At 39.3% G+C, this 27836-nt stretch overlaps 2 protein-coding genes across 2 annotated transcripts in view; both read left to right on the top strand.

Moving 5' to 3' along the window:
- LOC140512548 (uncharacterized) overlaps window positions 1-14483 on the top strand; it is a 125233-nt gene extending 110750 nt beyond the window's left edge. The window contains 9 exon segments of the mRNA XM_072621699.1: window positions 1018-1130; window positions 1132-1165; window positions 6476-6588; window positions 8522-9090; window positions 9894-10553; window positions 10840-10949; window positions 12204-12398; window positions 12486-12675; window positions 13655-14483. Of these exon segments, the coding sequence (XP_072477800.1) occupies window positions 1018-1130; window positions 1132-1165; window positions 6476-6588; window positions 8522-8657 (396 nt within the window). The 3' untranslated portion in view covers window positions 8658-9090; window positions 9894-10553; window positions 10840-10949; ... (1 more) ...; window positions 12486-12675; window positions 13655-14483.
- LOC140512549 (uncharacterized) overlaps window positions 1-27836 on the top strand; it is a 327182-nt gene that overhangs the window by 32793 nt on the left and 266553 nt on the right. The window lies entirely within an intron of this gene.

The following is a 27836-nucleotide window of genomic DNA, read 5'->3' as shown; positions in this document are numbered from 1 at the left end:
AACTGTACATTGGTTTTGCATTTCCATTAAATAAAGTTTGTCAGACTTCAGGTAGATTTATTTTTACAAGGGACTTAATCTTATTTAATAAGAGAAAAGTTTTGATTTCTTTTGATTTTTGGCTTCATTTGCTATTAGTAATTTTGAAATCATTTGCTTTGCTATACAGTGAAAATGAACAGGGTTTTTCTGTAGCATATCTGTATATACATATACAAGTGTGCATTTCTGTGTGCATAGGTATGTATATGCACATATGTATGCATGAATACATGTATGTAGGTCTTCCTTCTAGGATCGAAAATAAAATGGCATGCCTTCTTTCTACAAAACTGAAACTTTGCACTATACTATATATACATAAGTGGGAGAGCTACCATATTTTCCATAGTTTCCCCTTTTTTAGTCCATTCACTACTACCAGGAGTGTAATTTCTATCCTAACAGAAAAAGTAACTGCTTTGAAGACTTGGCAAACATAGTTGAAGATGTGAAGCGTAGCCTTCATCTTAAAAAACCGTATTTTTTTGTCGTTATTTTGGCTTTGAGCAAACCAGATCATTCATGTCAAGTGCTTTTACCAAGCCTGATAAGCATATCAGTGCTGATGTTCATTCTCCAGGAGAAACCATGAGAGTAAGGACAATGAAACTCTTTCTGACAATTGCGTAGAAATAAGGTTGTTAACTTTTCTGAAAAATAAAAGGGGAAACTCCTAATGTTTCTGTCAAGTATACGAAACTATATTTTTCTTCACTCCCCTATTCCATCACCTTCCATGTGAATTGCACTTTAAAAAAAAATTAGGTCCTAGGAAACTTTGGAGGTGATATAATTCTTCTCAAAAAGAGATAATGGGGAAATCAGGCTGAATGTATTGCTTTATGAGGAGTATACTCAGCAAGACCGAGGATAGCATTTGATCCATGCTGAATTTTGTAGGTATATTCATTTTATACCAGCTTATGTTAATTCATGAAATCCGTAACAGAAACTATTTGGACATATTTCTATCAGACTACAGTACGAAGGCAACAAGAACTTGCTGATTTCTTAATAGAACAATCCGTAACAGAAACTTCACTAGAGGTTAAATCATTTGCTCGAAATGATTTTGAAGTTAAGAAAAAAACTACCGAAGGAAAGAGATGAAGCCAAAAGTAAAGTATGTATGCAAAAAAATCAGTAATTTGTCATTTATGAAAAATGTGTTCTGTGTGACATTTCTTTTTTTTTTTACCAATATTATACATTTTTTGAACTCTGTGTTTTCATTTAAACTGATAGAACAAAACCTATAACCTCCACCATTTGTACACTGAAATTTTAGTAATTTTATTCACTTTTTATGGGGTTGAAAATTTTGTTTATGTATCCTGACACAAAGAAGGAGATATTTTTCATTTCTATCCTACTTTATATTCAGAAAGCCCTTTACATTCATTTTCTCATTTAGTCCACAAAACAGCTCTGTGAGGTAAAAGTTATTTGTTTGCTTCTATTCAAACTACTCCTTGAAAAACCGGAAAATGATATCTCTTCACAGTTTGTAAATATATAAATTATGCATGCTAAGTGAAATTGAGAATTAAAGCAATTAGATGGATATTCTCATAATTATCCTCTAAATCAAAGTGATCTCACCTTATTGATTCCCATCTCCATAACTTCATCATGCTTTTCTTCTTGCTTAGTTACACCTCCGCATGTATGCTACCTACCCACCTTCACCTCCAAGATGCTTTTGAATTCCAAACTTATTGCTCTTTTGCCACAAGTCCTTTTTGACTTTTCAGCCCTATTGAATTTCTAAATATTCTGAGCTCCACTTTTTCATTTTCAACATATAGATTAGTATTTAACTGTATATTGATTGTCTTATGATCTTCACATCTGTTCTCAAACTATCATTTCCTGTGTCTAAGTCTTGTTTACCCATCTAGATTGTAATTCCATAAGTACAGGGATTATTTATACTCCATTATTTTCGATAGAACTTCCTTTTCACAGCATGTAGGTAGTAGACGTAATTGTTATTATTGTACTAGGAGTAATACTAGTAGAAGTGGTGATAGTGGTAGTGGTAGTAGCAGTAGAAATAGCAGTAGTAGTAGTAGTAGTAGTAGTAATAGTAGTAGTAGTAGTAGTAGTAGTAGTAGTAGTAGTAGTAGTAGTAGTAGTAGAAAAAGAAGAAGATAAAGGAGAAGAAGAATAGTAAGAGGAAGAAGAGGAAGAAAAGAAGAAGAAAATGAAGAGGAAGAAGAAAACTAAATGTCTATTTGTTGACTTTGCCATGAGTTGAAGTTTTGACTAAAAGTAGTATTTCTCCAAGGTGATATTTGGACTAAAGCACTTTGAGAATTTCTAGTCTGAATTTTTATAAATTTTCAATTTCCCAGAGTCCCCAAAGGGCCAATAGAAATTCAGCATTAAATTATTTTATTGATATTGTTAAAAATCATTAGAATGAAAGCAACATTAAACATAGAAGAGTTTCAGTCAAAATCTCCTAACGTGCTCCCTTTCTTATTGTGAAATATCTTTTTCCATCGTCAGTTGCTGTCTCACATTTATAGGTAGTGAATGGTGTGGCATTCATCATTATGCCAGCCAAAAAGTACGGAAATGGATATTTCTGATATTCTCCAAAACACATTTTCAACCTAGTACACGTTACCGATGGTAAAGTCATCGAAATCTATGCCAAAGTGGTCCAAAATAGAGTTTTCGATGATGAGCTTTTTCTCTGCCTAGAGGTACCTTGAGGGAAAAATGGATAGAATATTGGGTGTGGGGTTAGAAAGACCTGACTGCAAATGTGACGTCAGATCCTTATATATCTGATCCTATGCAAGTCACTTAATCTTTCTTAGTTTCCTCAACTATAAAATGAGGATTATAATAGCTGCTATTTCCCAGGGTTGTTGTGAGAATCAAATGATTATAATTGTAAAAGTGTTTGCATGGTGGCTGGCACATAGTAGGCACTTAATAAACTCTTGTTTCTCTGCTCTGAAAACATAATAGCAGTTTTCCATTATATGCAAATAATCATTGCCTCCCACATTTTGATAAGTACCTCCTAATGTTCCAAAAGAGTTCTCTTACCTGGTTAGCTTCAGTATACTTGTCTTATCTAAGAAATAAACGTGAGGTCCAATCTCATTCTTAGGCTAACTTCGTTTCTTTCATATTTTTATGCTTGAGAGATTTATCTAAGTTTCAGAAATCAGTACTGGAATGAAATAAGTTTTCTTTCCCAATTACCTCCCCTATCACTCATTCTCTTTCTTTGCCTCATCTTCTTTTTGACCCATATTGATTAAAATATTAACCTTCAAAAGCTTTTGGCATCAGGCTGCAGTCAGGAAACTAGGTGTGAACTGAGTCCTAGAATACATAGCAAGGAAGCAATAAGTCAGAGTTTATCTTTGGCAACATGAATTAGCACAGTTAATTGCAATTCAGGGCAAACTGACACCATTGCTTTTCTAATTTCCCTCACAATTTCCACTACAAGATACTTAATTCAAATTACTATTTCTTCCTGGTTCAACACTTCATTCACTAGTGAATGAAGGGCAGCTAGGTGGTGCAGTTGATAGTGCACCAGTGCAGGAGTCAGGAGGACCTGAATTTTAAATCTCACCTCAGACACTTGAGACTCATCAGCTGTGTGGCCTTGGGCAAGGTACTTAACCCCAATTGCCACATCCTGGGTCATCTCCAGTCATACTGATGAATATCTGGTCACTGGATTCAGATGGCTTTGGAGAAGAAGTGAGGCTGGTGACCTGCACAAGTCTCCCTCACTCAAACAAACAGAGTCAAGTGAAACTCATGTCATTATTTCTCTGATGGCATGGTCTTCTTTGGCAACGAAGGATGGACAACAATTAGTGAATGCTAATTATGCAAATTACCCTATGATAGGTGCAGACCAGGTTACCAAAATTATGTGGAAGACATTCCCTCTCTCCTTGAAGACTGTGTATTCTCACTTGGAAGGCAACGCAAAATATAGGAAGTTCCTTTATAATACATGGCAGCCTATTAACAACTGCTAACTGAATTGTATGCATGTAATTGTATACGTGTATTTATAAAAAGTAGAGATCACTATAGCTGGAGATTAGAGCAGATGGTATTTAATTCAGTCCTGCTCTTCTCAACACAAAATACTACTCAATGCAAATTTACTGACTTAGTGCTTCTACTGGAACAGTTGAGAAACAGATAAATTTAATTTATGTTTTACACACACACACACACACAAACACACACACACACACACACACACACGTAGAAAACCTACACCTGAAGGCGACTTTTTTGCAGATTTTGAGTCCTCCCTCAGGACCTTGCCATCCATATGACTTTGACAAGAGGTTTTCTGTCTTCAGACCTCAGATTCCTCATTTATACAATCATATACTACCTCATCACTAGGGCCCCTTTTTGCTCTAACAGTCTGACGATCCTAAGCGAGTTTACTGCAGTTGCTGCTCCTTACTTTCTAATCTAGTCAGCTCTTGTAAATCTACGATGAAAAAGTATTTATGGAATTCCTGCTATATCCTTATATAATATATCACCTATAGATACTGAAATAAGAAAAGACGAAAGTGAGTGATGGTACAAAATTTCGAAACTAACTAGAATGACATACTCTCTATGTGCTGCCGACCAAAATATCCAAGAATATGTTGAAGGCAAGGATCATTTTTGCAAGATACCAAGAAAAGCTTTTGAGAAAGGTTAGAACTTTGAGTTGCCTTTGAGATATGGGAAGGGATCAACAGGACAGATGTCAGTAAAGTCCAGGAAACTAGAAGAAACACAGGAGGGTGAGGAGGTTTGCTGTTAAGCAACTAGAAGTAAAATTGGAAAAAATAGAATGAGGTTAGATTTCAGAGGAAGCAAGGCAAAGAATTTTAGCCTCAATCTGGTAGCCCATACATAGCAGTCCCATTGTAGGTTCCTGGGTAAGGCATTAATATGATCTAAACAGTGTTTTATAATGATTTACTTAGCATCTTTTAGTAAAGATTGGTGTAGGAGTAAAACTAGAACAGAAAGACTCTGCAGTCGTTTTGTTTTTAGTTAAACTGTAGGCGAGTGACTTAATATCATTGTGCTTGTTTCCCAATCTGGAAAATGAGAAAGTTGGATTAAAATATCCACCCCCCTCAATTTTTAATCCTCTGTTTGAGGTACTACTCCAAGACTAAAGTGGCAGTTATGAGATAGAAGAGGAAAGACAAACACTGTGAAAGGATAATAACTGACAAATCAGATAAGAGCAACAGAATCCTATGTTTCAGTGAAGTCATGGACTTAGAAGAAAGGTTTTTGGCAGGGAGAACTTCTGGCTATTGGGAATGCACTTTAAGTAGTGTAGAGGTAATACAGATTTCCAACGCTAACATAAACAGTGGTGTGAACCTGGGTCAGCCTTGTAACCTCTGGGTACTCTAAGTCATTCGCTAAGACTCTTAGAGGTGCAGATTCTCAATTACAGGTTGAGTGCAGAAATTTATTGCATTGAGAGATGGAGTTTTTCTCTGAGAATTCCGTATACCAATTAAATCACAGTACATACGAAATAAATAAGTGAACAATCCCAGGTAGATAGACGAATGAAATGGGAATAAGAGATGAAGAAATGGCAGCTGTTATGATCATTCATTGGAGAAGTGTGGAAGCAAAGACGAGAAACAGGAGTGAATCTAGAAAGGGCGGCAGAATTCAGAAGAATGAGGAGGGTTCTTTTTCCTCTGTAAGGCAGAGAAGATTACCTGGCTCATAATCTGAAACAATAGATGACCACTAAAAATAGAATGACGAAATATGAATTTACACAGGTTGCATCTTACTTAGTCAAATACAAAGAGATTTGGAGAGTGGTTTTACGGCCTTACCTGAGAATACATATATAGACATCTCAACACAGGAATGCTTACAACATGGCTCAGTTGTGCCAAGACTAAGGGGAAGTGGAGATGAAAGGACCTTTTCCATTGGTTCTAGAGAAAGGAGAAAGGCCAGTGTTCCACCATGGTGTGGTATGTTGGCAAACTTGACCCACTTAATATTCATACTATGCATTTCTACCATTTTTAAATTTATTATTAGCATAAGTAATACTTGTATCGAAATCAAATGAGAACTTTTATTGATGTAAATTACAAAAAAGAGAAAGAAAGAAAGAAAGAAAGAAAGAAAGAAAGAAAGAAAGAAAGAAAGAAAGAAAGAAAGGAAGGAAGGAAGGAAGGAAGAATTTGTTGTGAAATCCCAGGAAGGCTTTGTTGTTTAAAGTAAGATGAATCATTTTCAAATCTCCTCATATTTGTTTTGGTTTTACAAACTATGCTTTAACTAATATTTATAGTTGGATGTGGAAGTGATGAAAAATATCCTTTTTAGAAATGTCAGTTGAATTGTAACATTTTTCTCTGTAAAAATATTTTTACAGCTTTGTACTGAAAGGGACAATTTGAAGAAACGCACTGAATTAAATCAGTCTCTGGTAAATTGTCTAGAACGAGAACTGAAGAGAAATGAAGAATTACAGAAAGAGCTCAGGGGGTAAGACTCCTTTTTGTAGGCTTTTTCATCCAAACATTAAGTAGGCAAGGACTTAATTATTTTGTTACATTCTAAGTACAAATTCATTTTATATATTAGCCATTGCATCAATAATTACCATATGTATAATTCGAAGTCAACAATGAGTTTTTCACTTTCATTTTATTCACTAAATTACTGCTGCAAAACAAGCCTTCTGCCCTGAGACTTTGAAGCTATAGTAAAATTCTGTATAGCACTTGTAGCTTAAAGCGTGTTTTCCAGAATTATACTATACAGCATTTCACAGTCTCTTGTTAAGTATTCTGTTTCTGCACATAAATGTTTCTGTAAGGTAAGTCTCTATGTTCTCCATCCTAATTTATTTCCTTCATTGTTTATTTAATTTTGTTCATTTGCCATTCGTTCAAAAAGTATTATTCAACATCTGTTACATATAAAGTACTGTATTTGTCCCTGGAGGGACACAGACAGATGTTTAATGTGCAGTTCCTGCTTTGAAGGTGATTCTAGTAAAAGAGTTAACGTAGGGACTCAAATAACATGTTCAAATAAGAATGTAGTAAGTGATTAAGATTTGTCCAAAGAAAGTGAAATCAGAGACTCAAGGAGAGATAGGCTTCTTCTGACGTTGTAGGATCAGCAATATTCCATTAAGGATATGACTTTTGAGCTAGACCCTACAAAATATCTTGCCCTGGAATTGAAGGCCCTTCAGAATGTGGCAGCAGCCTGCCTTTCCACACTTAAATTATGTTATTCCCGCTTCTACAACTTAAGGTGCTGTGAAACTGTACTATTCTCTGTCCTTCAAAACATGCCCTGTGCTTTCCCATCTCTGCCCTGTGCCTGTGATATTCACCCATGCCCTCTGCACTCATCATCCCCCAAGTCCACCTCTTCTTTGCGGCTTATTCTAATCTGTGTTGTTGATGATGAATGATCTTTATCATCAGATTTGACATCAAAATATCTCTTGTACTCCCCCAAAGCTCTTACATTTTGTTCTATATCTCAGTTATCTACACATATATCTTACATTTCACTTGAATGAGAGCATGAATCAGGGTCTAAATTTTGTATTCTATCACAACCTTTAAGCATAAGCATTTAATGATTTCTAATTGAGTTCCGATTGATGAATTTTAATTGAACAGGGCAAAAGCCTATCACTGTTGAGATGTAAGATCCTCTGACCACAGGCTAGAGGCTGCCATTTCATTGGTGGAGGAGAGTTTCTAAATCATCATGCATTTTCCAGGACAGTAATTCAGTTGTGTTATGGTTAAATTAGGTTTTGGTGGGCTTCTATTGAACTCCTTTTTGGAGTACTAGTTCCAAATGCATTCCCTGTTCTGACCAGTCAATTCAGAAAGTAACTTTTGGGATCCAATTGACTTTTCAAGTTAGGGACTACCTATATTTACATCACTAAAGGAACATTTTAAATGAAATTTTGTATTCTAATGTTAAATGACATTATTAGTGTTTTGTGGACTGAGACCGCTAAATACTTCACCAACTACTTTACAGAGGTCTACAATTAAAATGACCAAGGCACAACACATTACTGCAAAATATCTGTTTTTCAAAATAAATGTATTTCTGGAAGGTATCCCTCTTTCTGCAAATATGACAGCATAACCAGTGATCATTTAGGGAATATTCTACAATGAAGTTATGTTAGTCAGGAGCAGAAAATGAATATACATCTTTTGAAATAGAGATGGAATGATTAGTGAGGCCTCTGTTTCTCTGGTTTAGTTAACAAAAACCTGTCCGTTGAGTTGGGTGATGTCAAGAACTCTTTATGGACTTATTTTCCCTTCTATGACTGAAAATAATTTAAGGTAGTGGGTCAAAAACAAGACTTTTTTGTATAATATTTAAACTATAAAAATTTTCACTATTTTTTTTATGTTCATTCTCGCAGATATAAAAGCCTGTATATAACTACAAACAATAAATTAAGAGAATATGAAGCGATCTTTTCTTCACTTTCCTCATCTTCAACGCTATCATCGTCTTCATCATCATCACCTTCTTCATCATCATCTTCATCTTCTTGAGACAGTTTTATTTTCTCTGTGGAATCTTGCTAGCAACTCCCAGAGCAGATCGTTTGCCAGACATATTTAAGACTTTCATAACATCTTCCTCTTCATCATCTCATTCTGCATCTTCCTCCAGTGAAGAAATCTGTTCGTGATGCTGCAGCAAAAAATGCACAAAAATCAAACCAAAATAGAAAAGATTCAAAGCCGTCCACACGAAAATCAAAAGGTCAAGAATTCTTCAAACAGCAGGACAAGACTCCCAAGACTCCCACAGGACCTACTTCTCGAGAGGACATTAAAGCAAAAATGAAGACAAGTATTGAAAAGGATGGTTCCCTCCCAAAAGTGGAAGGCAATTTCATCCCCTATGTAAAGAATTGCTTCCGGATGTCTGATCAGGAGGCTATTCAAGATCTCTGGCTGTGGAGGAAATCTCTTTAAGAAAGTAAGTGTGAACAGTTTGTTCAAATTTTCCGTCTTATTTCTGTAACAGTTGATATCTGGCTGTCCTATTTACCGAGTCTGAAAAATGTCGTCCGGATTACGTTGCCAAGAATGTGTTGTCCAAAATGCTTGTTTAGTTTTCAAAGATGGAACTGCACCCTTTGCTTCATTTAAGTATATATTGAATGTTATGTTAGGGCATTGTTGTAGTGGTGGTCAGACAAGTGGAAATGGTGGGGAGACAAAAGTATACATGTGAAATACAGTCAGTATTTTAATAAAGTAATATAAAAAGAGGGAGAGGATATGAAAAAGGAAATGTTGTTTCCCAGAGGGGTGTGAGGCAACTATAAGCCCAAACAGAGACACTTAAAATGGTCCATCAACTTCTCAGATTGCTTTAAAAGCTCTCCATGTTGATTTTTAACAAATTCGTGTTGCACAAATAGATGTCTTCATTGGGAAATCAGTATTAGATGCAGAGATTCTATATTTTGGTACATATTGGTAAACTAAATATTTTTTTTTTAATTGTTAACTAAGTAGAAAGGAATGCAGTGTGGTACATTGGCAAAATGGTGCTCTTGTTGTAGAGGCAGAGGATATGACTTCACATCTTGCCTTTGATGCTTATGACCTTCAACAAAGCACGTAACCTCCCGAGACCTCAGTTTTTTTTTCATCTCTGAAATGAGCATGCTTGATTAGGAGGCTTCTGAGATCCCTTTCAGTTCTCAATAAATATATAATCCTATTAAATTATTTTAAGCATAGCATATTTTTTCTTTTTACTGTCCACTACAGATTAGTCCTTCTAGGATGAAGTAAATATTTTGAACATCAGAAAATCATTCTCATTTCATTAAATGACAACACTTCAAGGTCTAAATTATTTCTGGAAATGTGTGACAGGACTATAGAAATATGTAACGCTTTGTAAATAATGTTCTCCCAATGGTGACAAGCAGAACTGAAGAATGCAGGGACATCCTATTGACCCACAGCAAGTCAAACCGGGTCCCTCAATTGCCCTACTGTCTAATCCCTTCAGTTTCTATACAGATGAAAGCTCATCTAAGGAATTTATTGGAGGGGAAGGAACAGAAAGCAAATATTGCAGGAGGTTTTAGATTGGAGTTTTGGACAGTCAGAAGACACTATTTTTCATGAAAAAGGTTTGGAGCAATCTTCTTTGCTATAAATACTGGTAACAATGGTTCGTAGATATTACAGGCTGCCTATACAGTTCAGAGCCTCAGGAATATATTTTAGCCTCGGCTGAGTCACCTCCTTTCCCCCCAAGAGACTGAATCCCTGAGTCATTTGGTGCTACTTGAATCCTGGGAGAAAGACTGCACAAGCACTGCCTGGGATAATCACCCCGATTTGCTACCCTGAAAACCAACCGACTGATTTCCAATATCAATTTATGGAATGCAAGTTTGACGGTTTCTTTAAAATCAGGTTAGTAAGGAATCTCAGATTTACACGTATCTTTTTGGTTTTTTAGTTTTTAATTTTCCGAAGACAGTATGAAAACCTTTTTCTTGACTCAATTTTTTTTATGTCATTTACTGGGAAAGCACCTTAAGGGAAATAGCTCAGTTATGCAAAAACTTTAATAGCCTACATACTTTAATTCTTTTCAGTAGTTTCTTGCAAAAGTCACACAATACTGATAGCAGTAATTAAAAAAACCACCAAACATTTACGAAAAATTCTAACCATTTTTGTGCTTGGAAATGTTCAGAGTACTAAGGAGAGGCTAGCTGAAATGAGAACAACAACTCGTGAAATTTAGTATACTCTACTGGAAACCAAAAATCTTCACAAAGTAGTGTGGATGCTTTCTTGGCAAAGGTTAGTCATTTGGAATTTTTTGTCTTCCTTTATATTAAAGCTATAATCTAAAGTAATTAATCTTCGGTAAATTTCCTGGTTAGATATTTGAATGCGTCACACTGATTTTTGTGAGATATTAAAATGTTCTTCTAAATTTTGTCCTTTTACCTAATAATATTATGAAATGCTAGATCTTGAGTATTAAAACTTTTTTTAGATCTACAGCTATCGTTGGTGAACTTCTCAGATATAGTTATACCTAATTTTGCTCAATTTATTTAACCTTGACAAGTGGCATTCATATAATTATTCTTTGCATGGAATACTATTTCCCCATCAACCAGTACTTAAAGAGAGGCTTCATGTCCTCCTATTTAATTTCCCATGGCAATGGCATCTTAACACTTAAAATACAGTCTACCTGTGATGTTTCTGTTTTTTTTTTTTTCAGATCTTCTTAAACAACTACATAAACACAAAAAACCTTACCCACAAGAACACACCCTCTTTTTTCCCCCAATATCATAGAGAAATTTTTTACAAACCGATCTCATATACTATGAAGAATTATCTCCTAATTTAGTTTTTTTAGTTCATATTTGTATAAAGATTTTCTTCAACTAGGGTTAGAAGTTTAGGAGATATTGGATGTCTATGACATCTTTCTCTCCCTTTGGAAAATATGCCCATTTCTAAGGACCTCCCAGTACTAACAAGCTAAATGTTATACAGTAAACATTTAATCCAGCAAATGTTTAGATTTTTTGCTGACACAGCTAAAATGCCCCCAAAATGTAGATATTGAATGAATCGATCAATTCACAAAGATGAAAGGATTAAACTTTTGAGGTCAACAACTGCATCATTTAGATATGATAAGGAAACATGAATGTGACTTAATAGACCTATCTTTCCTGTGAAGATTTGAATTAAAATATTCATTTTGAAAAGCAGTAGTTTTGTAATTTTGAGTAAAATATGCCACGTGAAAGTCTCCTTCTTGACTATCAGTTGGCCACTTTGTTTTACTTGTACATAGACAGGAATTATATTTACTCTTTTGCTTTGAGAGTCACCTCATCTTCACTACTTTTTTGCTCTTTTCACTGAATCTTTTGGTGTAAGATCTATGCATGTGTTCTTACTTCTTCAGCTCCTTGCTCAACAATCTGTTTTCCCCTTCTTAAGAGATTTTGAGTTCTGTGTATTATCTAGAGTTCGCTATTCCTCCTGTACTTCATTGTTCTGACTTACATTTTAATGTTATTTCAGATGCGGAAGGAGTATGAAGAAAGACTAACTAGGGAACTTAATGATGGTATGTCCAAATTGCTCACAGATAAAATGTTACGATTTGATGTTATACCTGATTTTTAAATATGCTGGAACTCTCTCACAAAGTTGTTGCTTCAGTGTCATCTCACTCTGCTTCATCATTTTGAAGTAACCTTGGATTCTTCTATGCAGGTGATTTAACAGGTTCTTTCCAATAAGCTAGCAGATGTTTTTCCAATAGGCAAGAATAAGCACGAGCCACCTTGTGTCTGTTTCCAGAAGACAAGGCTGGCCAATTACAGAGTGATGTAGATCCTGAAGACTGGTCAGTAGGTAATGCAGTTTTTGGCCACAGCATCCCATGAAACAGAAGAATGATCGGTTCTCAATTCTACGTAGCGCCTTCTGATCTTCAGATATGCAGTTACTCAGTGACTTTAGGAGAATGCAATCAAGATTGCCGTTCAAGGTTTGTTTGGCCTAGAGTGCCATTAAACTCATATTCATTTCTGAAATTCTATTATTCTATTTAATTCTGTGATTCCACTGTGATTTTACAGAGGAGGGTCATGAGAGGAGGAAAACGTACTAAGAATCTCACAACTCAAAAACCATCTACGAGTGTTAGAATCTTAAGTTATACTGGTTGTCCAGTGGCCAATACTCCTGAAAGAATAAAGCAATATTCATATTGAAACCCTTGCTAACAATTTAACCAAAAAATAGAAATTGTACCTAAATGGAAGTGCGGTTCACATTTTCGTCAAAAAGTCAAATGAAGCAGTTGTCCTGGTTGGTCAGATTGTGAGCCCAAAGGTAAAAGTCAAGCAATTCGTTATGCTAATTGAGTAGGAAATACAGGTCATTGTTACCATAAGTAAACAGATCACCATGAACATATTTATAATTGTATTTCTCATTGTAATTTTTGCAAAGGATGACAAAGCAGTATTACATTAACAATTTGATGAATTCTTCCAAAATCAACACACATCTTAAGTGTAATCATAGTGACTGACATTATTAAAGCACTTTTAACTTTGCAAAGCATTATGCAGACATGATCTGACTTGAGTTTTGACACAACTCTGTACGGTAGATGGTTTCCAGGTAAACTTGAGTTCGTGTCTTCCCTGTTCTATGATATATGCTACCCATGACACGATGGGCAAGTCATTTGACTTCAAAGTGTTCAGTAAACTCTAAGACGAAGTTGGACCATTAACCGTTTTCATGCTTCTCATATGCAGAATTTTTTAACATGAATCATTTGTTCCAAGCAAAATTTAAAAATTGCACACATACATAAATATGTTGTGTGTACACAGATATATAGATAGAGAGAGAGATACATGTGTGTGTGTGTGTGTGTGTGTATGACGTGAATTGTTCTTTTCTTCTCACTTTTTCCACCAGCTACTGATGAACTTTTTTTTTATATCTTGAAGGACTTCTCCAATAGCATCGGTGGATAAATCCTCCAGAATTCCAAAGCCAAATCAAGATCCAGAATAATGCTCACTTGAAAGGAAGAAATAATGTTAATTTTTGTAATGAACTATGTTTAATAATGTGTAATGATTTTCCACTAAGAATATGAATGTGAAAAAATACTAATGTATTTTAAAATATGTTGTGTCGTTTTAATATGTACAATGTGTATATATTTGTATTCATATGTATGTACAACTGTTTATTAAAAGCTTTTATTTCTTTATATTTGTAATACTCTCCCCCAAGTTGTTAATTGTTACTAGTACTCTACAAACCGCTAAATTGACTAAAATACTTTAGTCATCTATCTTTAAAGGTTGTAATGTGTTTTATATTTAAGAAAGTAACAAAGAAGATAAGCAGTTTTACTAATTATTGATATATAACTGCTAAACTAATTGCGAATTTTAATTGAAGATGAGGACGAGCTTACTTACAGATGTTTTTCTCTTCAATTTTGTCGTTGCTGGAGAAGACTGGGCTGACATCTATCATCGGCCTGCTGCTGATTGAGAACATCTCAGTGGATCAACAGAGGGTCCCTCAGAGCTGTTTTGATTGGCCTCTCTCTAATCAATAGTGATTTAGAACATTTTTCCATACGACTATGAATAGCTTTAATTTCCTTTTCTGAAAACTGCCTGTTCATACCCTTTGAACATTCGCCACTTAAGGAATGACTTCTGTTCATGTAAATTCGACTTCTTTTTCTGTACATTTTAGAAATGAGGACTTGATCACAAACACTAATTATAAAAATTCTTTCCGAGTTTTCTGCTGAAATCTTTCTGCTTTCTTCCCTATTCCCCCCAAAACAAAAGCCCACAAAAACAGAATAAGTGGGGAGGGGACTGTAGTCAAGGTGATGAAGTGAGACTACGTACTCACCTAACTTCTACCCCAAATTTCTTCAAATATCACTAAAAAAGAGTATCCCAACAAATTTTAGAGTGACAGAATCTGCTAGCAGACAGGAATGTGGCAGATTTCCAGCCCAGGACTGGCCAGAAGGTAGACAAGAAGGATCTGTAACACAGAACGGGGAGAGCCCAGAGTGCACAGGCCATACTAGCAGGAACCTCAGGGGCAGATAGAAGCAGAAACAGCAGTGCAGATTCTCAAACATATCAGTCAAGGAGAGGAATGCAGCAGAACTGAGGGAGAGAGAAGCACAGAAACTCAGGTAACGTCAGCTCGTCCTGAGACTATAAGCCCACAGATAAAATGTAAGTCACCTGAACTTCTGGGAGCTAAGATAGCAGAGTGATCTGTAAGTATTTGGACACTCCCCTTGTTGACTTTCAAACACCCAGAGAATACTTCTCCAGGAAAAATCCTGGAATTAGTGGGATCAGTTGAAGGAATGAACAGTCTCCTAGTTCAAGAGACTAGGAAAATCATAAGGAGACACCCCGTTGCTGTGGCTTAAGGGGAACAATGCGGGACCCAGAGCTGTCCCAGATGGCCCCGCTCAGAGAACCAGGAGGAGATCCTGAACCCCAGAGGGAGTGCAACCCATAAGCACCAACACCAGGACCCCAGGTGTACCTTATTTCAGCCACGGGAATTGAGAAGACAGTAACGCAGAGTTCACCAACCACTGAGCCTGCCTGTACTCTAGTTCAGGAGAGGAGGCCCACTGCAGTCAGACCATCCCTCCCTCACACCACATGCAGTGAGCTCCAGGGAAACTCAGGCCTCTATTCAGGTCTGTGCTCTGTACGAAGTTGCTGTACACCACTTGACCTCCTGTTGGCCCTTCTGCAGACAACAAGAAAGGACTTATGTCCCCTCCACCATCTGTTGGGATGGTGCTGGGAGCAGTGAAGGACAAGGCAGCCGAACCTGTCTCTGGTCCTGTCTGAGTATCCCATACCACTAATGTGGCTTTTCAAGACTCACTAGATCCTTGGCTGAGTGTGGGCTCTGCTGCAGCCAAGGAGCATGGAGGTTTATGGGAGTAACCATGGTCAATCCAGAGAATCTCTCAGATGGAACTGATGTTCTATGGGAAAACATATTGTTTCTCTGGGAGTCTCAGATTTGAGCCCATTCGTGATCACGGCCACAATGAGAAGAGTACCCCAAATGGTCACTGAGCCTGGAGGGATTTCCTCAATAACTCTTTCTTGCAGTCTTTGAAACAGAATCTCTCACTGTGGAATGAGTCATGTGGATGCTGATAGACTCTGTTGATTTGCTTGTCACATCAGACCCACTAACCCACAAACTGTGTCCCTGGAAGAGAATGCTCCCAGCAGAAGAGTTGGCTAGTATGTGTGCAGATCTGGTGTTATTCTGGCAGGGATGTCCATTTCCTCTCAGAGGGATTCTTTCTTTCCTTGGGATAATGCCTAGTCTCGGACTTCACTTTCCTCTCCAATATACATCATGGATACTTCATCCTGGAAAAGCCTTTCATCAGCCCTGCTAGGACCTTGAAACTAACCTCTGGCCATTTCTCCTTCAGCCACTTTACTGCCCTGATGCCCACACCAAAGGCTATTCTTGATGGATTCGTGCTTTGCCCCTAGAAAGTCTGCCCTGAGGTGACAGGAGCCAGAATGACAGAGTAAAAAAAAGCACATGCTCTAGCTCTTCCTCCATAGCCCATAAAGTACCTGTTAAAACTGACAAGAAATTCTAGAGCATCAGAATCCACAAAACGGCTGAGTGAAAGAGATTTCTAGCTCCCTGCCCTACTAAAACTCCTGGGGGAATTAAGCAACTGATCTTAATTGTAGGCTTGAGCACGAATGTGGGGCATGACAGAGTTGGAGGTGGCTATGGAGAGGGAATTCTACTACTCACAGATTCTGACAGAAAAGTTTTTGCTTACTCCCAGACCAGTGCACAGGCCAGGAGAGGACTAAACTCCCTTCCCTAGATTATACCAGCTTGGAGAAAGTGAGAACTTACATGTCCCCAGCATATACCCTCCTCTTGTCAAAAGATTCAAAAGTCAAGTAACTGGTTGAGAAAATACCCAAAAGAGCAGAAAAAAAATAAGACTATAGAGGGTTACTGTCTTGGTGAGGAAGTATTTTCTTCTATCCTGTAGGATGAGGAAAAACAATGAATACTGCCACAGAAAGTCAATACTCCTGCATCTAGTACCTCCAAAATAAATATGCAATGGTCCCAGGCCATGGAGGAGCTTGAAAATCAACTCAACAACTTGCTAAGGGAGACCCAAGAATGCTCAAGAAAATAACACCTTTAAAAATAGGCTAACTAAGCTGGCAAAACAGGTCCAAAGAGACAATGAGGAGAAGAACGCTTTAAAAAGTAGAATTATCCAAATGGAAAAGAAGGTTCAAAAGATCACTGAAGAAAACAGTTCCTTAATGAGTAGATTGGAACAGTGGAAGCTAATGACTTTATGAGAAACCAAGAAATTACAAAACAAAACCAAAAGAATGAAAAAAAATAGAAGGTGATGTGAAGTATCTCATAGGAAAAACAACTGATCTGGAAAATAGATTCAGGAGAGACAATTTAAAATTATGGGACTCTGAAAGCCATGATCAAAAAAGAGCCTAGTCATCATGTTTCATGAAATTATCAAAGAAAAATTACCTGATATTCTGGAACAGAGGTTAAAATAAATATTGAAAGACTCCACCAATTACCACCTGAAAGAGATCTGAAAAGAGAAAAGAGATACTCCTAGGAATATTGTACCCAAATTCCAGAGTTCCCAGGTCAAGGGGAAAGTATTGCGAGTATTCGGAAAGAAGCAATTTGAGCATTGTGGAATTACGATCAAGATAACACAGGATCTGGCAGCTTCTACATGAAGGGATGGAAGGGCTTCGAATATGATATTCCAGAAGTCAAAGGAGCTGGAATTAAAATCAAGAATCACCTATCCAGTAAAACTGAGTATAATACTTTCAGGGGGAAAAAATAGAGGACTTTCAAGCATTTTGATAAAAACACGATAACTGAAGAGAAAATTTGACTTTCAAACACAAGAATCAAGAGAAGCATGAAAAGAGAAATCATAAAGGACTTTCTAAAGTTGAACTGTTTACAATGCTACATGGAAAGATAACATTTGTAAAACTTGGGATTTTTCTCAACATTTTGGTAGTTGGAGGGATTGTACACAGAAACACATACACACACATATAAACACAGGGCACAGTTTGAGTTGAATAAGAATGAATGATATCTAAAAAAATAAAATCAAGGGGTGACAGAGGAATATATTGGGAAGAGAAAGGGAGAAATGGAATGGGGCAAATTATCACTCATAAAAGAGGCAAGAAAAAGCTTTTTCAATGGAGGAGAAAAGGGAGTAATTGATAGGGAAAAAGTGGAACTTACTCTCTTCCCATTTGGCTTAAGGAGGGCATAACATGCTCACTCAATTTAGTATGAAAATCTATCTTACACTACAGGAAAGTGTGTGTGTGTTCATCCTTCATTGCACCACCTACTTGTTCAGTGGATAGAGCACTAGTGCAAGATTCAGGAGGACTTGAATTCACATCTCACCTCAGACCACTGACACTCACTAGCTTTGTGACCTTGGGCAAGTCATTTAACCCCAATTGCCTCATGCTGAGTCATCTCCAGGCATCCTGATGAATATCTGGCTAGTTAATTCAGATGTCTCTGGAAGAGAAGTAAGACTGGTGACCTGCACAGCCCGCCATTCCCTCACTCCAAACAAGGAAGTAGGGGGAAAGGGATAATTGGGTTGAAGGGGATCCTAGAATGGAGGGCAAATAAGTGATGGGAGTAACTAGAAGTAAACCCTTTAGGGAGGGACAAGGCCAATTGAGAGAATAGAGTAAATGGGGGGCAGGATAAGATGGAGGGAAAGATAGTTATGATAGCATGATTATTTTGGAAGTCTTATGCTAAACTACACATATATAGCCTATATTTGATTGCTTGTCTTCTCAGTGGGGATGGGTGGGGAGGAAGGAAAGGAGAGATGTTGGATTTCAAAGTATTAGAAACAAATGTTGAGAATTGTTTTTGCATACAACTGGGAAATAAGAAATACAGGTATTGGGGTATAAAAACCTATCTTGTTCTATAAGAAAAGAGAGAAGATGGGGATAATAGAAGGATGGGGTGTGATAGAAAGGAGGGCATATTGAGGGAAGCGGTAATCAGAATACAAGGCTTTATGTGGTGGGGGGAGAGGAGAGATGGGGAGAAAATTTGTAACTCAAAATTATGTGGAAATGAATGTTGAAAACTAAAAATAAATATTAAAATAAAATAACAACCCCAATAAAAAAAAATGTGCCCTGAACTTCCATGGTCCCCACTGGTGAATGATTCTCCTGATCTCTTTTTTCATGAAATCCAACGTCATGTTTCATTTCACTACAACCTTTCCACTACACAGCTACGTTTTCATCCCCCAGATCCTCTCCAGATGTGGAACTGTGACCAAAACTTCTCTGCCATTTTTCTCTAATATCATATGGCCATATACTCCATTGGTTCCCTAGACACTATTCCTGCAAGATACATAACTCAGGTGCCTCTCACTGGCTACCACTTCTTTCTTTGTGTTGTCTTGCCCATAAGTATGCACCTTTCTTGAAGCCTGACTGCTTGAGGAGCTCAATTTCACACTGTTTCCAGATCCATGCTGATAGAAGCTGTGATCTTTGACAATAGAGAGATCAATGTTCCAGTACGGCCAGTGACCACTGTTAGTGCAGTTTTGCCATCCAGGATAGACATGCTTTGACTTTGAATTCCCTGGATTTTTGTCTGTGGTGCTGAAACAATGACTTCAGAAAGCGTTTTGAAAACAAAAGTAGCAGCCCTGGTGCCAGTTTCAAGTAATTTCTCAGTTGGCCCAGTGGACGGTGCTTGGTCACTGCGTGTTCTAATCTCAGGACAGGTGTCATGTGTCATGGGATTTTCTGAAAGAGTAAACAAGGTGGAATAGGTCCTGCTGGGCTCTGTTTCTGAGATGGCACCTTTGGAAGTGTGGTTGTCTGCCAGCCCTGAGATCAGAGAGGAATCTACTATGGTCACTGTGTTAATGGCCTCAAATGCAGTAGAAGACAATGGACCTTCTGCGTCACTCTCAGGTGGGACTTTGGTGATGATTAATGAACTTTGAATTTCAGATGAGCTTCGGACACAGCAGCCACACTTGAAGTTGATCCAATATGAGCAAGTGTCACTGGGGTCTCCCCTACCTCCTGTCACATGAAGGAGGGGCTTATATCTCTGGCATTCAGCATGGTCTCAGACTTTTTGGAGTCTCTTCTGGAATTGTAGGAGGAGCAATGGCTGAGCACACTTCACCTGCTGTGTTGAGTCCTACTTGGAGTGGTGCTCTCTGTGATCTCTCTGGTTAAGGTGGTCAGAGGAAGCTCTGAGCTCCCCTCTGTCTGCATGCAGAACACTATGAGCATCAATCCTCACTAAAGCTGAACCAGCAGTGGTGACCAATAAACCTTCAAGATTAATGTCTGAGAACAGTTGATGTTTAGTAGAAGTGGTGGTCAGTTGGGCATTTGTGCTTTTGTTTTTCCTTTTTTTTATTTTGAAATTTATTTATTTTTAGTTTTCAACATTCCTTTTCCACAAGATATTGAGTTCCCTATTTTCTCTCCATCTCTCCCCTCCCCCAAAACACCGTGCATTCTGATTACTCCTTCCTCCAATCTGCTCTCCCTTCTTTCACACCCCTCCCTTCTCTTATCTCCATCTCTCTTTTCTTGTAGGACAAGATAGATGTGTGTACCCCATTTCCTGTATTCCTTATTTCCCAGTTGCATGCAAAAGCAATTCTCAACATTCATTCCTTAAACTTTGAGTTACAACACATCTCCCTTCCTCCCTGCCCACTCGTCCCCACTGAGAAGTCAAGCAATTCAATACAGGCTATATATGTGTAGTTTTGCAAAAGACTTCCGTAATAGTCATGTTGTGAAAGATTGATTACATTTCCCTCCTTCTTATTCTGCCCCCGATGTATTCTATTCTCTCTTTAGACCTTGTCTCTCCCCTAACGTGATTGCTTCTTATTACTCCTTCTTCTCATTTGCCCTCTCTCCTATCATTCCCCCACCGATCTCATCCCCTTCTCCCTTACTTCTCTGTAGAGGAAGATAGATTTTTCTACCAAATTTGGTGTGTTTGTTATTCCTTCCTTAAGCCAAATGTGAGGAGAGCAAACTTCACTCTTTCCCTCTCCCCTCCCCCCTTTTCGCCTCCATTGAAAAAGCTTTCTCTTGCTGCTTTCATGAGAGATAATTTGTCGCATTCTATTTCTCCCTTTCTCCTCCAAATGTATTCCTCTCTCATAACTTAAATTGTTTTTGGTATCATCCCTTTCTATCCCTCTATCTATCTATCTATCTATCTATCTATCTATCTATCTATCTATCTATCTATCTATCTATCTATTTCTATGTATGTATATCTGTATGATCCCTCCAAATAGCCAAAGACTCAGAAAAGTTTCCAGATTTGCAAATATTATCTTTCCATGTAGGAATGTAAACATTTCAACTTTACTAAGTGTATTATGATTTTACTTTCCTGTTTCCCTTTTCATGCTTCTCCTAATTCTTGTCTTTGAAAGTCAAATATTCTATTCAGGTCTGATTTTTTCATCAAGAATGATTATAAGTCCTCTATTTCATTGAATGACCACTTTTACTCTGAAGCAGTAAGCTCAGTTTTTTCTGGATGGGTGATTCTTGGTTTAAATCCTAGTTCCTTTGACTTCTGGAATACCACCTTCCAAGCCCTTAATGTAGAACCCAGGTGAAAAAGCTTTCCCACTGACCTCTGAAGCTGTCTTTGGCATTTGTAGGTTGAAGAATCTGAGAACCGCAGCTGCTTCCAGGAATTCTACCCCCAAGTTCTGCTCTGGTCCTGTTCCTGCTGGCACCACATGGCCAAGGCTGTGCTGAGCTCTGCTCCATGTCCTGTGCCTTTCCTGTTGGTCCTCCAGGCTGCCTTGAACTGGAAATCCCTTTCACTCTGTAGTTTTGTGACTTCTGCTGCTCTAGAATTTGTTTAGAGTCATTTTTACAGGCATTTTGTGGGCTGTGGGGAAAGAGTTAGAGTAGGTGCATTTTTCTACTTCACCATTTTGGATCTGCCCCCATTTGTGCTGTTCTCTGATACTATACTTAGGTGTTCAAGGCCGAGAGTGACCATAGGAGAGAACGGTTCAATGTCTGTGATTTTAGTGCTGAAGATGAGACTTGTGACATCAGTACTTGGGGCAGTTGAGCTCATGTTCACTGTGAAGGGAGTAACTCCAGATAAGTTTACAGGAGGTGAAGAAGAGAGTGACCTTGGCCATGTAGGGGTGGTATCTGTGTCAGTGATAATTAAATCCCTTGCTCAGCTTTGGTAGATGGCGGGGGAGTGAACTTGTGCTTTGTCCAGGGAGAACTAGGCAACTGGTGCTGGTGGTAAAAAGCAGGACTGAGCTCACTTGAGCTTCTGTGCTGTTCTGTGTAGGAGCCATAGAGATATCCTCAGTCGTCTTGACTGTGACATTATGGAGTGTGCTCCATTCTGGCCAATGGGAGTTCCGAGATTCTCTCTGAGTCTCTAAATGGGACTAGAGATTGTAAGCTACAATCACTGGTGGAATTCAGCCATAAGTTGTACCTAACCTACTTGCTACTTCTCCCATAAGAGAAGCTGAGGACATAGGAGGCACAGGTAGAAGAGTGATCAGTGAAGCACCTGTGGTACCTTCTCCCTTTGTACCCAGAAGCTTATACTTACCTGGATGACATACTTAGAGAATCCCAGAGAATCAAGTAAAACCTACTTGAAATTATAAACAACTTCATTTCTTCTTCACTTTCGTATTTCAGGTTATCACCATCTTCCCAGTCACTCAGGCTCACAACCCAGGAGGTCAGCCTTGACTACTCACTTTCACACAAACCCCCTTATCCAATCTGTTGACAAGAAATGGAGATTTTGCTCTCATAACGTTTGTCCTATATGCCCCTTCTCTCTTATAACCCTATCATCATCCTGGTGCAGGCTCACATCACCTCATTCCTGGACCATTGCAGTAGCCTTCTGGTTGTTTTTCTTGTCATAAGGCACTCTTGTCCATCCTCCACTCAGCCACCAAAATGATTTTCAGAAAGGCCAGGTCTTACTACGTCATCATCCCATTCAATAAACTCCAATGGTCTCCTGTTACCGCAAGCATTAAATAGAAAATGCCAGTTTTTCTTCAGAGCCATTCATAATCTGCCTCTGCTTTTATTTGGGAAGATTCTTGCACTTTACACCTCCTTTCCCCCAGTGTCACTGGTCTTCTTGCTCTTCCTTGCTTTGCCTCTCCATCTCCCAACTCAGAACATTTTCACTGGCTGTCCTTTCCCTCCTCATTTTTCTGACTTCCTTCAAACTCCTGCTAAGATTCCCCCCTTTCTGTCTATAGGAAAGTGGGATCTTAGTGGGCAAGACATCCTTGATTCTGAAGTGATTACTACTAAATCTAGTGTCCTTCCTTTATTGATTATCTCAAAATGATCAGATATTTCGCTCATCCCTTCCACAGCGTTGTCATGAGGGCAGTTGTCAGCTCATCAAGAGAGACATCCCTGATACAATTTTGCTGGGCTCAGAGAGAGCAGGGTGGCCTCTTCCAGTGCCTTTCCAAATAAAGATGCTGGTGGGGAAGGCAAAACTACCATTGCGATTAGTCAGAAGCAGTAAGCTCAGGAGATGTGGGCTTTGTGGGTTCAGTCACAAGCCATAGAGGTGTGATTCTCTCAGCATGTCATACTCCCTTCAGAGGGTGAAGCGAAAGTCCTGGAATGACTGGGCCCTTTACTGAGGTTGGGGATAAAAGAGGTGGAGGTCCTATCAGGTGAAAAAAGTTACTCCTGGACATGTGGCCTCCATTTCTGGGAATATCTTGTGGTCTCAAGGAAAGTGTTGCCCAGTATTTGACCCTCCCTTTACTTATCTTCAGAGAGGAAGAAAATGTTCATATCTCTTCTAGTACATGTTGGGATGATGCTAGGAGCAGTTGAGGACAGTGCACTGATCCTGATTCTGTTACTGTCTGGGGCAGGCATCCTGCTTTTCTGGGGTGGTTCACCTCATAGGCATATCTGGGCTTGGTGCAATTCCCATGGCACTGATGGCCATAGAACTTGAAGACAGAAGAAAAATGGGGCTGATTTAATTTCCTGTGACTGAGACAGTGATACAGGAAGAATCAAGTGGAGTGGGTCATGGAACCTGGGTCATGCTGGGATTCTTTCTATGGGATACTTCCCACACAAGAGTGTCCCAAGGGCATAGAGAAGAAGTTGTTCCAGCTGAACTAAACTTTAAAGAGAACACTGGAGTATAAGCTGGCTGTTGCCTCTACTGGGGGCAAGGAAAGTATGGGACTTTTACTGCCCAAGGTAACTCCAGGAGATGTCACAGGCAGCACTGAGGATTCTTTGAGAAGGTGCATGGCTCTCCTGTGTGTCTGAGGCCTGAGGCCACCTGTTATTGTGGCCACAATGAGAAGGTGGTGTTTCAATGGCTGTTGAACCTGGAGTTTTATCCATGTTGACTATCTCCTTTGTATTGTCAGAAATGTAATCTCTCACGATCAAGACAGTCATGGTGATGCTGGTGGACTCTGCTGATTCTCTTCCCAGGTCAGATTCACCCATATTATCCAATGCCATTGTGCTTCTCTTGGAGAATCTTGTGCCCTTGGAAGTTAGTTGGGATTGGCAGTTGGTTGAAGCGTGCCTAAGGGTAATGGGGGAAATTTGTTCTTATCTAGACAGATTTTCTTTCATTCATTCACTCATTCACTCACTCACTCATTCATTCATTCATTCAGCTCTCTCTCTATTGAAGATATCTTCCCAAACCTCATTCTTTAGTTGAACTTCAGTTCATGGACAAGTCTTGCCTCTGGCCTAAGGATTCTCTCATACTGCTACACACTGCTTTGCTAGCCTTCATGTGGCCACATTTGTCTGTGAGGCACCAATCTATGTGAACCTATTCCATCACAGAATTTATTTTTGATTCATGAAGATCCCACGGAGACGTGCAGAAGAGAAATAAGATGAGAAGCTATTGATCCTTACTTGCAATTCTATTGACATATGTGGAAGAGGAGTCAATTAGGATAGAAATTACACTCAGGGGCAGCTAGAGGATTCAGTAGATAGAGCACTCATCCTGAAATTAAGAGGACTTGAGTTTAAATCCAGCCTCAGACACTTGACACCTGCTGTCTGACCGTGGCAAAGTCACCCCAATTACCTTGCAAAAAGAAAAAAAAAAGGAAAATTAGGCTAAGTTCAACTGACTGATAGATACCTGTACTATCCCTTACCAATAATTTTCCAAATTTGCTATTACTCCAGAGGCTTCACTATGGAAAGCAATGAGACAGGAAAATGTGGTTACTACATTTCTGGAAGAATTTCAAAGGAACATGATTCAATCCACACCTCTAATATTTACTCCTTATGAGTCTTTGAACAAAGGTGCACATCTACTTCAGAGTTTTCTTTACTTTAAGACATTTATATCACAGCTTCTAGTAATATGATCTCAGGAGGACATGCAGAATAGTGAATTGTTGGCCAAGTAGAGGTGTTACCCATCCCAGTCATGGGAAGAGATATGACTTCAGATGTGGCAGACGAGGAGGTGCTATCAGTTGTTTCTCCTGTAGCAGCCACAGAGCTACTGCTTCTAAAGGTATCATCAGTTACCATTTTTGATACAGGAGACAAGACTGCTCCTGCTCCAAGCCTTAACCCCATGGTAAGGAAGTTGTGGTGTAGAATGGAATAGCCATCTGACCTGGTGCTGGATAGTCCAGCAGGACTTGCCTGGAGATCAGCTGAGGTCTCAGCAGGAAAAGTAGTCTTAGCACCATTGCTCCACACTCCCGACTCATCTCAAATGCAGGGATGGTTATGAATAGCCAACTGCCTGTTTTCAGGAACGATGAAATCTAGGATCTCCTCTGGACTAACACTAGGAGGGAAAGATGTATCTGCAGCCCCTGATCGAACTGAAATGGTCACCCCCTCAGGATGCATGTTCTCCTAGGTTCAGTGGTAGGAGGTAGAGTTTGGCTTGTTGCGAGTCCTGTCGTGGGCAGACAGGGGATGGTTGTAGAATGGTTGGCTTCGTTTCTTATATCATGATGTCAATAGTGTATGTTGTCTGTAGCCTTGGAAAATTGAGTGTCCCACGGAATGTGTTTGCTGTTTGAGAGTTGCATGGGGTTTGTCTCTTCTCTCCACAAAGGAAACAGACAGTATTTTGAACCCAGTTTTCCCTTTTGTCAGTGCCAAGGATACACATGTGCCTCCCCCAGCAGGATTTCGGACTATCCTTACAGCAGGTGGGTGTTGGGCAGCTGAGCTAGATTCTGTTCACATCTGGGAGTCTGACTTCTCTGGGGTAGTGACCTCAGCTTGCACTGGAGTTGGTGCAGGGCTTTCCCCTGTTTCTGTGGAATGGAAGAGTTCTCCATGGTGGTTGTGTGTTCTCTAGATATGATCATTAGGAGAAGAGAGGAAAGGTTCCCTGGCAGGCAGGTCTTTAAAGGAGTGCTTGAGTCAGAGGTAACTGTTCTTTCCATCTGAAGTCAAGGGGAGCAACTGTTACCCATGTTCATTCCTGCAGATATCTTGGACCCAGTAGTGGATCTTCAGTGGAAGTCATGCAACTAGTGACCTCCTCCGGAATTGGAGTTTCCATTGAGGACAAGGAGGGAGAATGTTTCCTCTTCATTCAATTCAAGACAAGAGGAGTCATGATGCCCAGCAGGGCAGAGGGAGCTAGGAGAGTGGTAGAATTGCCCAGCTTGGGTCTCATACAGAGGGAGTCAAAGCAGGTCATTTCCTGAGATCAAAGAGTATCCAGTATTCATATGTCACCAATGTGCTCTCCTAGAGTGATGGGGTGAGGTGGGGAGATTGTCTATGACCTCAGGGATGGAGCTGGATGCTGTTCTACGACCTGTTCCATGACCATGGACAGAGTAGCTGCGCTTGTATCTCCTCCCAGAGTGCTTGGGGAAGTATTCAGAGTAGGAGAGGGCAAAAATACTGAACTGTGCTCTGTCCCTATCTCATTCTCTGGGATTGTCTATGTTGGGTTTGAAATAAGGTACATCTCTGTGACTTTTTCAGTGAAGATTGGGTCAATCAAGATAGATGGAAAGTTACTGTAGAGATACATGTATAGAAGAAGTCATGTGGAGTTGGCTACAGAGGCTATGCATTGACCAAGTCACACTCTATTGTGGGGGCTGCTCTCAGTGTGACCACAGGGAAAGTGAAGGAAGCTGTCATTTGAGGGCTGTTTTGCACCCTGGGATGGTCATGAGCTCAGCTAGGGACATAGTTAATAGGAAGGGGTCAATGTCTACAGTCACTCCTGTAGAACCCTCAGAGGGACTTGGGACTCTTGAAAGAAAGGAGATGGTTCTGGTGGAAATCTCTGGACTGCCTCTGCATCAGGAGCCACAGGGTGGCTGGTAGACCTCAGCATCGGCTGAGCTAGGAGCTGTTTCCCTAGACACAACCACTGTTTGTATACCAAAACAAAGGTTCCCATTGTGGAGTCTGTCACAGAAATGCTGCTGATCTCTGTGGCTTCTCTCCTTGCAGAGGGTGTATCTGTATCACCTGCTCCTGCTTGACAACTAAGTGGTAAGAGAGGGGTTTGGTTGGGATGGATAGAAGTTTCAATTGGAGTGTTTGTGATTACCACTCAGGGGTATCCTCATTTCCTCAGGAGGGTTCTTCCCTATCATTAGGTAACAGAGGCCCCAAAGCTTAGCACTGCCCTTTGCTTTTCACAATGAGCTTGACAATGAAATAAAATTCTTAGATGTGAATTTGAAAAAATCAGATTTATGAAATGGGGTAGTCATCAAGATTGTGTCCCCTAAATAAAAGATGACTTTCATGTGATGTTTTATATGCATCCCGAACACTCAGCAGGGTGAGCTGTTCCTAGTGAATTTAAGAAGTGCTTGTCCATTAGGTAGGTGTTGATCCATTCCAAGGCAAGGTGAGATGGTGGTTTGCCTGGAAAGAACCTGAGTTTTGGGTGACTGATGGAGCTAAGTGAGAAGGCAGCCGGAATAAAGCTTGAGCTGCATGGGGA

The sequence above is a fragment of the Notamacropus eugenii genome, chromosome 6 (assembly GCF_028372415.1).
Source record: "Notamacropus eugenii isolate mMacEug1 chromosome 6, mMacEug1.pri_v2, whole genome shotgun sequence".
Classification (NCBI taxonomy): Eukaryota; Metazoa; Chordata; class Mammalia; order Diprotodontia; family Macropodidae; genus Notamacropus; species Notamacropus eugenii.
The sequence above is the reverse complement of the archived record's forward strand: the minus strand, read 5'-3'. Positions and strand labels throughout refer to the sequence as shown.